The sequence below is a fragment of the Ciconia boyciana genome, chromosome 17 (assembly GCF_034638445.1).
Source record: "Ciconia boyciana chromosome 17, ASM3463844v1, whole genome shotgun sequence".
Classification (NCBI taxonomy): Eukaryota; Metazoa; Chordata; class Aves; order Ciconiiformes; family Ciconiidae; genus Ciconia; species Ciconia boyciana.
The window spans coordinates 6517975-6532930 of NC_132950.1; the positions used below are offsets into that span (position 1 = coordinate 6517975).

The window sequence follows — 14956 nt, forward strand, 5'->3', positions numbered from 1 at the left end:
CATTGCATTTCAGTGCAACTTCTATGTCTATGCATTTCTATTTCTGTGTATCTTTTAACATACTCTCAGTAGAATTTCCCACAAACCACTTCCTAATATTTGAGATAGTTTTATATGAAAACAACCCTACGTTATGTGATTTGAAATAAGCTATAGTACCTTATTTGATGCTAAACTTTGACCCTCTGTAAGCCCTCTTGAGTTCTTGTGGACCCACAGTGGCCACTGTAACATATGACATTGCAGAACAGAAATGAGTGGTTTGTCTGAGGTGGAGATGCTCCTCTCCTGGCAAAGAGCATCGAGAAAGGGAACCGGCGGTACATGGTAATTTGACAGCCCTGCGAGGGTCTTGCTGGCTGCTCCCAGGTCCGTGACCCAAATCCTGCACCCCATGGACCCAGCTCCACCACCAAGTGCCCTTCCGCAGTGGGAAATCGGGAGCTGGTTTGGTTTTGTTCTCTTTTCAAGCCTCCTGCTGCTACATGGGTGGCTGGAGAGGGGACGTAAGCAGAGCTTGGGAAGGACTTGGCAGCGAGCTGGCTGCTGGAGCCGTGCTGACAGAGGGGTCACCAAGCCCAAATCTGAATTTCCCATGCCAGAAAAATGCATTTTTCCTGTAAGAAGCCAAATGCCTCTTCTCATATATGAGACCGTCATTCTCTTCCAGGACCAGCTGGTCTTCCTTGGCCATTTCATAAAGTGAATTAATTCTGGGGCACATCCTTCCCTTATAAAAGCCATCAGAGTGTCTTTGTGGCCAGTGAGTGCTTGGCCCTAACCTTGAGCCCTGGCAGTGTTTGGCCCCATGGCTGCGTACCTGGGGAAACTCAGGAAAGATCAAGTGGATTAGCCCAGTTGCAGTGAACCCTGCTGGGAGCAACATCATTCTTATTAAAATGGCCTTTATTAAATTTGTTCCGTTTCTCCTCTAATTTGAACTAAAATGGCCTTGATTTATTTTCAAAAGAACTTCTGCACGGGGTATTGGGTGGTCAAATGGACCCATTTAAAGCCATATTGTCACTTTATTTGGATTTTGTTTCGCTCTGTGTGGACAAGATAGATCACTTAATCCGCCATGCCTATATCTGCTTGCCTTTGGGCATCATCCACCTCATCGCTTATTCCCCACACGCTGGGGTCTCTTCCCGGAGGAATCTGAAATGATGGAGAGGGAATTGCAATATCCTGACGGTGATATTTTAAGGACACCTCCCTGGAGAGCTCTTCCCTACAGCACAACGGGGATTTTTCCACGTGCATTTTCATGCCTTGCCCAAGGAACTCAATGACCGACCAGCCATGCAGCAAGAGGGGTTTGTTGCCGGCGTGGATCCTCCCCTCCACACCTGGATGGGGTTGAAGGTAGGAGCAACCACCGAGCCTCCTGCAGTAGGACGATCTCGCACCAACCTGAGCTGGGTGTTGGTGTGTTTTGGCCTTCAGTGAGAGCGGAACAGTGGATTTAAAGCCTTTCCTACCTCCTCGGCTCCTGGTCTTGCAGGAGGAGGACGGTTTGCTGGAGAAAAACTCCATTAGGGCTTCAAAAGGAAAGTCTGGAGTGGCAGGCTGGGGCTGGCTGCAGCGCAGATGTCTGCATGCAACAATAGGCTGCAGTTTAGCCCCGTGCTTTGAAAGCAAGGGGAGGAGGGAAAAAAAAGAAGAAAGGAAAGAAAAAAAAAGAAAACCAGAAAGCCATTAGATGACTTCAGCTCCGCGTGACTACATCAAAAGGGAAGGCATCGTAAATTCAGTTTCTATTAAACCCCAGGGCCCCGGCGCCGGGGAGCAGGATGCCGTTCCGGTGCCAGCGGCTGGGGAAAGCCCTTTGCGGGGCCGCAGGAGCGGCTGCAGGTTTGGGTGAGCGGAGCTTTTCACGGCTACTGCGTTGACCTGGGTTGGGTTGAGCCGCTCTGCGCTGGTGGATAGCGGACATGGCTTTCACTTACTAATTCATTGCCTGAGATGTGTCCCTGTGCCTTCTCTTGCCGCCTTCCTAGCAGGTATTTGGAGGTCCCTGTGGCCCATCAGCTTTGGCACACGTTAGGGATCTCCTGGCATTGTGAAAGCTTTGCACATGGGGACATTTCACAGTGCTGAGATAACATTTCCTCTTCATTTTATTGTCATCCTTTCCAAACCCCAAAGTTTATCCCTACATCAGCACGGGTTACTGTGGATTTGTTCTCCTGTGCTTCATGCTAATTTGTAATAACTGATTTGATGCATGTCAAAACGGTTGAGGAAATCTGTCCTAGGGCTTCCTAGAGCATCTCTCACTATTTTATGTCTTTGTTTTACTGTGTAATAACTCTGTTAACCATTGTGAACATAGGGTTTTTTTCTCTCAACTGTTTTTTTTTTGCTTACTAGTCCAAACTATTATCCTATTGTCCCAGCTAATCACGCAAGACAACTAAAACAAAGAGGAGGACTTGGAAAGAAATCTATCATTCTCTCTATTTTCTGGGTATGAAATAGGTCAGGTTTTAAGGGTCACTGTCCACTGAACTGTATGGAAAGCAAACATCTTGGCTGAGGGGTCTCCACACCAAATATTTCATATGCAGGGAGTGGTGCTGCCAGGATGAGTGCGGTTTCCCTGGCCTGTGGCTGCAGTGGTTTGGGCACGGATGGAGCTTTTTGGGCACCAAAGCAGGATCTTGCAGTATCCAGAAAGGAATGACACAAGTTTGAAAAGTTTTTTAAAAGAAACAGAAAAGGGGGGAAAAAAGTTTAAAATTTTAATTAAGTCAAAGTCATGGTTTTGGAGGGCCAATGTGGGACTTTTTGCATGTTAAGATTTGCGGTGCCCTTTTTTTTTCCCAGAGACTGATTGCAAGTGACAGAAACATGGGACTATGTAATAATGCGAGCAAAAACCTGTCTCTTCCTCCGACCCGAGACAATGGCTAATTGTTCTAATTTAGGTCAATCCCCTGCTGTACTGCAGCAGGAATTCTTTACCAGGGCTCTTTAATCATTAATGTTGGCCTATTTTACACGATGTTTGGCCCCGGTGCAACCCCCCCAGGGCTCTGCACACCACCAGAGATTCTGCTGCTGGGGGAGGAGCGGGTGATTCATTTCTTAATGAAAACAAATGAACTTGCAATAACATCTTTATCACAAGGCTTTCATATGCTTTGTGTCCTCCTCCGAGCTCTCCGGCTGCTTCTTTTGGAGCAGCCCTGAAATTCGGGTTGTGAACACAACTCTTACCTCCGTGCATCGCCCAGGTGTCGTTGCCGCACGGTGATGCAAGGAGGGCAGGCAGTGACGCCATGGTTGTTTATCCCCAGTGAAAACACGGTCCTGTTCATCCCATGTTTGCTTTCCCATGGTGTCATCCCTCTGCTTCCAATTACCCCCCCCTCCCTCCACCGGCAGAGCGGTGAGGAACGCGTCCAAGGATCGCTTATTTGTGGTTAACGTGGTGTGCAGATGCTGGGTGATACCTCACCAACGGGCCGTACGGGATCTGTCGGTGCATGGTGCTGATAGAGGCTGAACGGTTTCTCTCCTACGCCACAGGTGAGACCATCAGTGAGGATAAAACAGGTCCCCCTGCAGAAACCAGGGCAGGTTTAGCAGGACGCACGGGGGGTAAGCTTGGCTCCTGCCTTTACTTGCTCATGTTTATCCCTGGGGTTTAACCGGTTCCCATTTCAAGCGCTGTTGCTCATCCCTTCATCCAGAGCTCTCCTCTCAGGGCTGGAGCCAGGGTCAGGAGCCTGGTGGTCCCTGGCACATGCCTGGGCACCCCCTCCACCATGGGGACAGATGGGGCTTGGCTCGTGCCTCTCCCCCTTGTTTTCCAGTTGAACAAGATCCTGTTGGCGTGGGGCTGGTTGTGGATTGCAGATGGGCATGTGCCATGAATCCCTCTCCCAGCTGAAATCTGTTAAGGGATTAAAATCTCATGAATCTCCCAGCTCCTCCCAGCAGCGAGCAGCCGCCGCCTTCTCCAGAGAGCTGGAGGCAGGCGAAGATGGAGGAGGAATGATGGGGAAAGGGGCCCTTTGCAGGGAAGAGCCTCTGCTCTCAGCTTTCCCCTCGTTGCTCCTCTGTCTCGCGCTCAGCATCGCGTCCGTTGGCTGAGAGCTGCACCAGGTCTCTGCCAGCTCGGAGGGGGCATGGTGGAGTAGGAGCCAAGACATTGCCCAAAGCCTGCTTATCTGAGCTGATGCTTGCACCACCTGCGTTTGCCCTTTGTGGGCTCCATGGCTGCCCTTGAGTCCTGCTGAGAGCTGGGATGCTTCATACACGTGCCCTGTGAGGCCCATCTCCTCCTGAAAACTTGCCAGCTGAGCAGCCAAGATAAATTAAAAGGAAAGAGGGTGCCATATGGCTTTCTTGCTCCTTGTACAGAGGCTTTTCCCCCTATTCGGGTGCTGCTCAAAGCGGTTTTTCTGCGTGCGTGGCACAGGTTTCTCTCCCTGTTGACACAGGGGCTGTACAGGCGTGTGCAAGATCACGGCACCAAGAGCTTTTGCAAACTCGCAGATGTTTCCAGGTGTGTAGCTGATGGATCTGCAGGGAGATGGCTCATCACCAGCATCTTACAGGCATTTATCAGCCGGCCTGTGAGTGTGGTGCTAAGAGAAAGGGCATATCCCAGCTCTACAAAACAGGCCTTGTCCTGGCAGCATCATCAGCTGGGAAAGCTGAACTCTCTGTGTGGTCTGTCCCATCTCCCCAACCCAGAGCTGCTTTGCAGTTTTCCTCCCAGAGGCTGGAAACCAGAGTAACAAATGCACGTTCCCACACACGTGCACCGTGAACGCCTGATGCTAGAAGGAGCCAGGTCTTCCGTGGTATCACTGGTGATGCTTTTGCTGGAGCTTCATCCCTACGTGTTATTTCAGGAATGATTACTGCTGCAATTTGGTTCTGGTGATAAGACAATATGCTTAGTGAAAATGGCAGCTCTCATTGTATATGTCTTGTGCTTGATTATTGTCCCTCCTATGGAAGGGGCACATAGTGTTTGCCAAAACCCAGTGCTGCGGGTTTGAATTTCTGCAGGTTGAGGCAGTCTGCCTTGCCACTCATGCACCCTCCGACCGCAAAAAAAATCCAGCCTTATATTGAGCTTACGGCTGTAGCGAAGGAGTTGTTCAATAAGTGATGTGATGCAGGTGGGGCAGAAAGACCTTTTGGCCGGTGTTTTTGGTTTGGAGGGAAGTGGTTAATCACTGGAAGCAGCAAGGCGGGCAGCAGCATCATCCACCCACCCACCCGATGGGGTTTGTGTCATCTCTTGCATCATGCCCGGGGATGCCGGTGGTACAGAGCAGAGAGGATCGTGCTGGATGGAGAGCAGGAGTGTTACCTTGCATCGGAGGGAGCGTCAGCATCGTGGTGTAATGCTGGCATGGCAGCAGGAACCTTCCGCTGCCCACGGGGATAGTGCTCGGCATCATCGCTCCTGTCGGCGTAATGCAGTAACCCCCGGCTCTCCTGGCAGCCCCGCGTGCGGTGCTCTCCCCGTAAGCCAGGCAGCAAGGTTAAAACTTAGTCAACACAAGTGAGCTGGGCTGATTTTTAAGCTGACTCAGTTTTCAAACAAGCTCTTGGGCTCAGTCCCACCAGGGCGTGCGTCAGCTTCAATTATTTCCTGATAGACTTGGATCATAAACAGTGAAAAAGCCTTTGTTTAGACTGTCAAACGAGTGTCCAGCTCTGCCTTCGGCACTGCGTCGGCTAAATCCCTTCTTCTCCGCACGTGTTTTGTGCAACCCAGGGCAGCTCTCGTATGCCGGGGGTCTGGCCTGGGGCTGCTCTGGAGCCTCCTGCAAAGCTCTCACGAGGAATTGCAGAAGTTTAGGAAGGTACCTAAAAAAAGGAGGTTCTTGAAGCAGACAGGTTTGTATCTCGCTCATGGGCAGGTGAAGTGCAGTGATGGGAGTGAGATGTGCAGAAGCAAGGAGCCCGACCCCAAAATAGCATGTCTTATGAAGGCTCTGAAATGGGCTGTTTGTCCCAGTGCTAAACTGAAGCACTTGTCTACAGACCAGTATGGAAAAGACCATTCTTTTGTGGCTAGCTTATGCCCTCGCACGGTACCGAGACCAGCAGGAGATGCATGAGTTGCTGTGTGCAGAAGTCACCTTCTCTAAATCCCATTTTAAAACCCCAAAACAGAAGTAGCCCAGTACCTGCAGGGCTTGTGAGTCGAGCTTGCTTGTGAAGAAAAAAGGGCTGAAAGGGTGGCCTGGTGGGGATGACCATGTGAAGGATGAGCTGGCTGTGGCCACCGATGTAGAGAGATAAGGATGAAAATATGCTTTGCCCTGCTCTAGCATCTTTCCTTGGAGCCCTCGATGTGCTGTATCGGTGTTGATGGATGATTTGCTGGGTTCTGTTGAGGGGATTTGTTTGGGCTGAATTTCTCAGAAATTGGCTGTATGTGAAGTTCAGGTCTGAGCTTCCACCAGCCATCTGGACACACCACTCAGGAGGTCTGGCAGCTGGCCGGCGTGAGCACGCTGCTTGGGGAAAAATCTCTTATCAGAGAGAGAAGATGGTCCTGCCACATTTGTAGCAGCAAAAACTTGTTTCTTATACTTCCTCTGCTTTTTTGCCACATTACTCTTGTGAATCGTTTCACTTCCCCGACAGCTTAGTTGCCAGGATAATACTGGAGACAATTTTAATTGTCTCTTTCAGGATTATATTGGAGGCAATTTGCAGCGCTGAATTGCAACCTGGTGGCTACTTGCTCCACAGCTTTTTAGCACGTTGTTTCCTTTCCAACAAGAGTTTTTCCACGCGATGCAGTGAGGGCTTGGAGATGGAAACCCCTGTGCAGTGCTGAGGGTGGACAGTTATTTCAGGGCCTCTTTGCAATGCTTTGCAAGGGTAACAGCTGAAAAAAATAGATTAAATGAAAGCTGATGGCACCAGGCAGCTTGCTGTGGATATTACGCAAAGGTAAAATAAAATAGGATAGGTGTCAAAATTCATGGTGTTTTCTTCTCGCGTTAGGGCTGCCGGTTACACAGCGAGGAAGGTGTTGCTGGCAGAGAGCAAACGGAGAGCAGTTAGAGGGAGCAGCATATGCTGCTGCCTTCCCAAAATGTTTTGAGGCTCTAATTAAAGAATGTCTGCAATGTGTTTCCAGACCTTCCAGTGGAAAACATGAAATTAAACCTTCTCTTTCATTATATTTTCTGTGTTAATTTGACAGGCTGAGCCTCCTAGGGTTCATCCATCCCTAAGCCTAGAGCACTAGATATTTCTTGCCGCAGGGTCGCCAGCGGGAGGGGAGATTTCGGCGTGCCTGAGGTTTAGCATAGGCTGACGTCCCATTGAAATTTGTGGGATTAAAACCCTTATTTCAAGTTAAGCGTGGTGATAAATGAGGTGTTGAAACATATGGGTTTAAATATGCTCTTAAACCCATATTTCCTCCTCTGCAAACTGGGAAACAGGAGGTACGGCCATCAAACGCTTGCGGAGCTCAGATGGGAAATGGCTCCTGACTCGTGCTGTTTCCAGCTCGTGCTGACGTGGCGTTTTCTGTACACCGTGCCCTGCTGCTATCTGTGGATCTTGAGTTTCTACCTGAGCTGCCGAAATCGCCTGCCACCGCGCGCCTGATGGAGGGGGCGAGCGCTGGGGCCGTCGCTTCACTGCCGGTTTGCGCAGCTGGAGCTAGGCAAGCATCGCCCCTGAATTAAATCAGCTTTTGATTAATGGTGGTCGCTGCACAGGCACTTGGACATGTCTGGGAATAAACTACCCCGATTTCTGTCAAGGCTTCGTATCTTACAGAGTGGATTGAACAGAAAAGCTAAAGACCGCAAGTCCTACGCTGATATTTCTGCTCCAGCCATCTGTAGATATGCCCTTTCTGTCCTGGTTTTGTGGTTGTTTTTTTTTTACCCTGAGAAAACCTGCTGTAATTGTTTCCCTGCACACCCAGAGGTGATTTGTCAAAATCCCTACTGCTCCTTGGTTAATTCAATATTTATAATGTCTTTAGAAGGCCAGTCCCGCTCTGCTGACTTGGAGGCGCGGTGGGAGAATACATTGCATAAATGAGGCTGCAGGAAACGCGCAGCTCGCAGCTCTGCCGGGGCGCTCGGGCTCAAAGGGAGGACGTGAAGGCAGCAGTAATGGGGTGTCCAGGCAGAGGAGATGCAGCATCTTCCTCAGCATCCCTGCCCAGCTTGTCCCAGCACACAGCAAAATCCTGAGCGATCGGCGTGAATGAAAAGCAGCAGCGAGCCGAGCCCAGGCTGATTGATTATTTTAGGGCTTCCTATTCGGTTTCTGCACCTTCTCTAAGATGTTTCATGATGCAGCAATTTCATAAAGCCAGGCAGATGCCACAAATTGTCACATCTTGATTATTTTTTTTAATCATTATTGTTCTTTAGGTCAGGTTAATCTCTGCTTGTGACCTTTCAGAGAGTAAGCCAGGCAGGGCAAGATGGGTGGTTTACATTATTAGATGTCTCATCATGTGTTAGTATATAAAGATCTTGAAATGAAACATGATTGAACGGTCCAGGTACTGGTATTTGTATTTTGGTTTATTTTTAGGAACCAAAATTTCTAGAACCAAATTCTTAGCAGCTTTCAGAGTTGAAGTTTTTTAAGCAACTATCCTTTTGGGTGGAAATTTTAATCAGAATTGAGAAGACTCCACCAAAAGCCCTGCTTTTCTTGAAGTTTTTTTTTCCTAACAAGTATGTTTTTTGAGAGTTTCAGATGAAACTGCTGTTCCCGAGATCTGCATCAGCTCACAAAGCCTCTTAGTGTTTGCTCTTTTGTAAAGCAGTTTTGACGGTAATGGATGAGTTGTTTGGTTTATTTAATCCATCTCCGTAAACCTTTAGTGCTGAAAGCTATTATGTAGTGTCAAATCATCACAGTGCTGCTGCTGAATGCATTGCAGAGAGATGACCCCGCCGTGTGGCTCCCCTGAACCCCAGCAGAGCAGCCAAGAAGGGACCTAGTCATCCTTAAAAACCCTTATTTCCAGGGTTTTTAAGGGTTTTTAAAAAACCCTTAACCAGGCAGGGCTCGTGCACGCCTGCGTTCACTCCCCAGCAGCAATGTCCACGGGTGCGCAGGACGGGGCGGCCCTTGGTGAAACACCCCGTCCTTGCAGCCTCTTAGCAATCAGTGGGGTTGGGTTTTTTTCTCCCTTCCTATACAAGTTTTAGCATGGTCCCTTATGACTTGCCAGCTCCTAGCAGGGAGCCGCTCCGGGGTTGGAGCATCCCAGGGGCATGACGGTAATGCTGCAGACACCTTACCTGGCGTCCCTCCCTTGTCTTCGCAGGAGGGGGACTCCCTCGGGGCCATGGAGAAGCTTTGCCGGCAGCTCACCTACCATCTCAGCCCTCACTCGCAGTGGAGACGCCAGGGCATCATGAAGAGGAAGCCGCAGTCCTGGTGAGTCGGCTTTCGGAAGCCACCGTCACCCCCGCGCGTCTCTGTCCCCTCCCTGGTCCTTGAGTCCTCGGGACCACCCGCAGGCTCAGGAGAGTGGGAAGGGGGTTTTTCCACGATGCTTTTGGCCACGGTGTGTGAATGTGGGTGCTGGTGGGAGCTGCCTGTTGCACACCTGCAGCAACGGGAGGAACAAATCCACCACGATGAAGGAAAGTGCTTAAAACTGTTAGCCAGGGCTGCGAGGGAGCCAGGAGGTCAAACCCTGCTGAGCTTGCCACAACCGCCAAAATCCTCAGTTGTCTCCAATCTCACCAGCATTTCCCCCATGCATGGTTGTGTTATCAAGTTGCTTCATGCTCACCCAGAGGTGTTTTCCTCCTTTTCCTTCTTCCTTTCCCTGTTGCATCCCGGTTGCAGAGGAGAGCAGCATGGTAGTGCCTGGGGAGGGGGAACAGGCTGGAAATCCTGAGCCATCCATCCTCCAAACGTCCCCATGCTGGGCACTGGAGAGCAGGAGACAAACTGCTCCAAGACATCCTAATTAGCTGGTAATTAATGTGCTGACATGTGTCACTGCAGCCACCATGGCTTGCAGCGTGTTTACACGAAGGGAACTGTTTGATTAAAAATAGGGAGTAAATGACCCCGGTCCCCTCCTCGCCGGGGTCCTCAGCAAAGCATCCCAGCTGCCGACATCCTGGATCCATGGAGCCAAAAAACCTGTGGATGAGACTGATGGGAACAAAAAGGGCTCCTTGTTTGCTGTGTTGTTATGCATTACATATTTAATTTATTATTTTTGTCTAAGGAAGTCAGAAATACAAAAGAAGCCGCAGTCTAGCAGAGTCAGGATTTGTATCCAGGTGCTTGCTCGTGGTCCCAAGAGAATTTTGGTTCCTGTTGTAGTAGATGCTATTTGTAGCCATAGTGGAGACTAATCCTGTGAAAAAACTTAGTCTGAATAGAGAAGAAGAGGAGAGGAAAATGGACTCAAGAGGAAAACAGACACGAAGGAATAAAGGACTGCATGGCCAAATAGGATTAGGACCACGTCTCCCAGAGATCTGGCTCGGCATCCCTTGCACCCTGTTGTCCGTAGAGACCCAAATGTGGAGAAACACCTCTGTTCCATTAGCAGTGGTAACCGTATTTTTGTGTGTTGAGCGTTTTTAAGGTGTATTAATAACTAAAATTTGCTCTTTCCCATAAAGCAGCAGAAATGGAGGGAGTGCGTCGGGGCTGCGTGCTGCGAAGCTGTACCCCGCGAGCTGGGCTCAGCACACGGAGCCGGGTAATGACCCGGGAGCTCAGCTACCCTCCGGGGTTTTTTTCTTAATTAGGCTAGGAAATGCACACCCCTTGTCATCCCATTAGGGCATTATTAAAGTTATGCTGATGTGGCAGTGAGGAGCTCTTTAGAGCTCAAAAGACAAGAAATTCTTTAAAATGAAAAAATAGAAAGCACTGCTTTGTGCCACTCTGTCTTTAAATACCAATCCCTGTCCTTAATTACCAGCTTGGAGCGGTTGTGCGAGCGCGTCTGCGTGCCAGAGATCTGCAAAGCCTGCCGTAACACTTCCCTTTCCTTGAAAGAGCTGGGAAATAGCTGAGGTTTTTCACGGTTTTAATAGCGGGGGTGAGGTTTTGGCCGTAAACGAGCCCTGACCACAGGGCAGCGACCCCAGGGCTGCCAACACGTGGCGCTGGCTGCTGGCTAGTTGAAGCCAACCCTTTGCTAGAAGTTGAAGCCAACCCTTTGCTAAGGTCTAAATGCCGTAGCATAGAGAATATGTAGAGAATAGAGGGAACATCGTCTTGTCTTCCCTGTGCTTGAACACACACCGCTTTATTTGTGCGCCAGCAGTTACCCTGTTAGGGATGCTCCTGATCTCGTGTATATGTTAGTGGGTAATTCCTTCCACAGCCGATGACCAGTGGGTGTTTCCCCAGAGCCCCTCGCTCTGGGTTGGGGTTTGCAAGCCCCCTGTGATGCCTCCAAGGGGGTAATGGGGTCTTGTTCCCAGGTGTCGGCATTGGCTTGACCCAGCCCTGCTGTCAGATGTTGCAGGAACTTTCAAATATGAAGTTTACACACTTTTTTGTGTGTCCGTTGGCCGTCCACAGCCCATCAGTGCTCTGCTCTAGGGTGTAATTAGTAGCTGGCTGTAATGACCAGGGAGCTACAGAACCCCTCTTCGCATCCATCTCTTTGCAAGGAAAAGAACTTCAGCTTGGTGCGGTGATAGCAGAGGGACTTTGGTCCCCGCTGGTGGAGTAGGAGAGGACAGGCCCATTTGATCAGAACTAAAACCGAGGCCTGTGGGAATACTTTCCCAGCTCGTTCTGTAGCTGGTTTTATCAGGCCACATCTTGTCCTGTTCCTTTGCTTTGCTGGTTGCTTTTTGTTTCGAAACTAAACAGAGCCAATAAATCAAGCAATTCCTGGGCTTTCTTCAAAGTTCCCATTCCTCCCATTCCTCTCCCTCCTTGTGTGCTGGTTTGGGGGGGGCTGACTGTGCCCCCATGGAGAAGGTGTTTGGTAAGTAGCTGTGGATGACCCTTGTAATTAGAATATGGTTTATTTTGATTTATTGGAGGCTACCCTTGTAAAATCCCCGTTTGCGCAGGCACAGCAGCAGTGCAACCCAGCGCTTGGGAAGTCTGGGACTTGTGGTGTGGATCCCGTCAGTCTGTGGGTTAACTGTTCCTCCTATGAGTCCAGGGCTCGCTTGATATCTCTCCTTGATGCCCAGAGATACTCCTCGGTGGCCCCCTGCACCACACAGCCAGCAGCCGGTCTGGGGCAGAGATCAGGTGTTAAGAGCTGTCTTTCTAAAAAGAAAGGCTCTGTCCTTGTTTTTTGGGGGAAACTGGCTTAAATTCACAACGGGGACAACAAGCCTTTGGGTATAGTATGGACAAAGCATGGGGGACTCTGGCGATATTTTCAGTCGTGGGTTATTACGGGAAAAGCATTGGAAAATGCACTGCGATGCGCATGCTGTTGTGTTGCAATAGCGATTTAACGGAGTATGAAGTATTCATAACAAGTGCAGCAATCGGCCCACGAGCCTTCCTGTGCTGGCGGCAGGGTGAACGTCAAGGGCTGCAGCTCCTGCAAGCTGGGGATGCCCACGCAGCCCCACGGTCCACCCTGCGGTCCCCGGGTGGCCCTGAGGGCAGGTTCATGGGTGCCTTGCAAGCCTTCGCCCCCTCTGCCAAGGCTCTTCTTTGGGGGGATGAAAATTAGAGCTGCAAGCTTGGGCAGCACAGATGTAGCCTCGCTCGCAGCAGGGGGGTTTATTGTTCAAAGCCTGTTTTATCCTGCCTGTCGTGGTGATATCAGTCATGTTTGGGGCTCAAGTCTCCTCTTACCACCTTTTTATAGACTCCAAAATCCCTCAGCTTCCCTGGAATTACTCCTGCTTTGCAATGAGGTCGGTAAGGTCCCAGGAAAGCCCACAACAGTGTCGGCAGTGCAGCATTCGGTGGGTCCTCTCTACGGCAGCAGCCCCTGACGGGAGGCTATAGGCAGAAAGAGGTACCTGCTCTGGGGGCTCTGGAGCCCAAAACCGGGGCGTCCTCCTGAGAGCCGCATGTGAGCCCAGATGTCTCGAGGAAACAACGAGGCACGTGAAATCGCGTTCCTTAGAGGTCTGCAGAGGAAAGTGCTAGGATGAGATGGATGTGTGAACTCAGCTCGCCAGGACGAGCCCCGAGGCTGCTCCTCCTGCTGCTCCCAGCTGTCGCTGGAGCTGCCAGGCTGGGGAGAAGAAGATAGGGGCTGCTGCAGAAGAGAAGATGGTTTTGTCCTTTCCCTCCTCTCCTTCTCCCTGCAGTACCAACCTTGTAACGTCCGCAGGCTGCACCGTGCGAATGATGCTTTGTTAAGACGTTTCTTCTCCTTTGTCTTCGCTCTCTTTCTTTCTTTGCTCTTTCTTTTCATTTTCTTTCTTGTTGGAGAGGAAGTCTTCTGACTCTCCTGCAAGACAACTTTGGGGTCAGAAAGGGATGATTTGGAGCCACCCCCATGTTGTGACCTGCCTGGAGAATCCATCTGCGGGAAGCACATAACCACGTGCTTTGGATGTGGATACCTGGTCTCCTGCACGGTGATTCTTGATCTTGTCATGAGTGTTTTGGCTCTGTCCCTGGTTCCCTGCTGATAATTAGGGATTGCAGCACAACAGCAGGGGTTGGTGGAGCCCGTCGTGGAGAACTCCCCGTCCGGAGCTGCAGAGTTACTCAAAAATACTTTGTTAATTAGAAATCTGTGTCTTTGGGATGCATTGTGCTCCGGGGTCCCGTCTGCCAGAGACACTCTTGTTAGCACACTGACTCGTAACAAGAAGAAACACAAGCATCGTAATCTGCGCTGTGGCTTCATTAAGGGGCATCATTTCTCCGGGCTCACGGCTGTGCCCGTCTCTTGATGCTCACAGGCCCTTGTCCCCTGCAGCTGGGTTAGACGTGTTGGAAGGGTTTGGGAAGGAATTGGATTTTAATTGTCCCTAATTACTGGGAGCACATTTGTGGGAAACAGAGGCTGATATGCAGTCGCATCGGCTGCGTTAGTGCCATGCTGATCCTTCTCTTTGATTAAAAGGTTTCCCCACTTGTGGGATCAAGGGGGTCTCAGACACTAGTGGGATGTTTCTCTCTTCTTGCTCAGGGCTAGCGAAGGGGTGGTGGCCTCTGGATGTCATTGTGTCGCCACCTCCTCAGATGCCCATAGTCAAATTTTTAGTGGGATAGCATTCCTTCTTCACTAAATGCCCGGTGGTGTTTCCAGCAGGCGTTGGGGGACGTAGCCACAAGCAGTGGGGTGGATCAGTCCCTCCTGGACCAGCCCGCCCTGGGACCCCCTGGTGCCTCTGCCGAGGTCTCGCCAGCGCAGTGAGCAAGAGCCCTGCACATGGGCGCAGCTCGACTGAGCGCTGAGCAAAGCCAAATAGCTGTAATTGGTCTCACCAGAAATGTGGTGAAATAATTACAAGGGAAAATTGCTTTTCCTTATGCCGCAACTGCTGTATTCGTTACAGGTGATAATCGGAAGCAGAGCAGCCGGAGGAGGAGGATGGGGACAGATGATAGAGAGAACTGGAGCTGATTTTTTTGGTCGGTCATGCTACAGCCAGGCAGCCTGCTGCGTAGGCAGAGGGGGAGGCTAGCGCTTTCTGTTTCCATCTCACCCCAGGCATCACATTCGGTGCGTGCACAGAAAGAGCCAAATCGAGGGAGAAGCTCTCAGCGTTGGCTGCCCTGCTCTGCCGTGCTGCCTGGCACCGGAGCACCCAAGCCTGTGCCAAATGACCTTATTTTTTTTGCATATTATAAATCTGTCTGTCTCTCACTTGCTGTCTTCCTCTCCGTGCCTCCCTCTGAATCGCATATATTAAATATCCAGGATGAAAATCAGTGTTTTGCCTGGTAGGGTAGCCAATAGCAGGAGGATGAAACCAGCCTGCTAAAGTAATTTGTACATCTCTGGCTCTGCCTAGGGACGCGATTACAGTCCAGCATTTAACTAGCAAGTATTGAA

General features: G+C 50.4%; 1 protein-coding gene across 1 annotated transcript in view; it reads left to right on the plus strand.

The window, feature by feature from the left end:
- LRRC75A (leucine rich repeat containing 75A) overlaps positions 1–14956 on the plus strand; it is a 97976-nt gene that overhangs the window by 49617 nt on the left and 33403 nt on the right. Inside the window, exon 3 of the mRNA XM_072882497.1 lies at positions 9302–9414. Coding sequence (XP_072738598.1) covers positions 9302–9414 — 113 coding nt within the window. The remainder of the gene's footprint in view (positions 1–9301; positions 9415–14956) is intronic.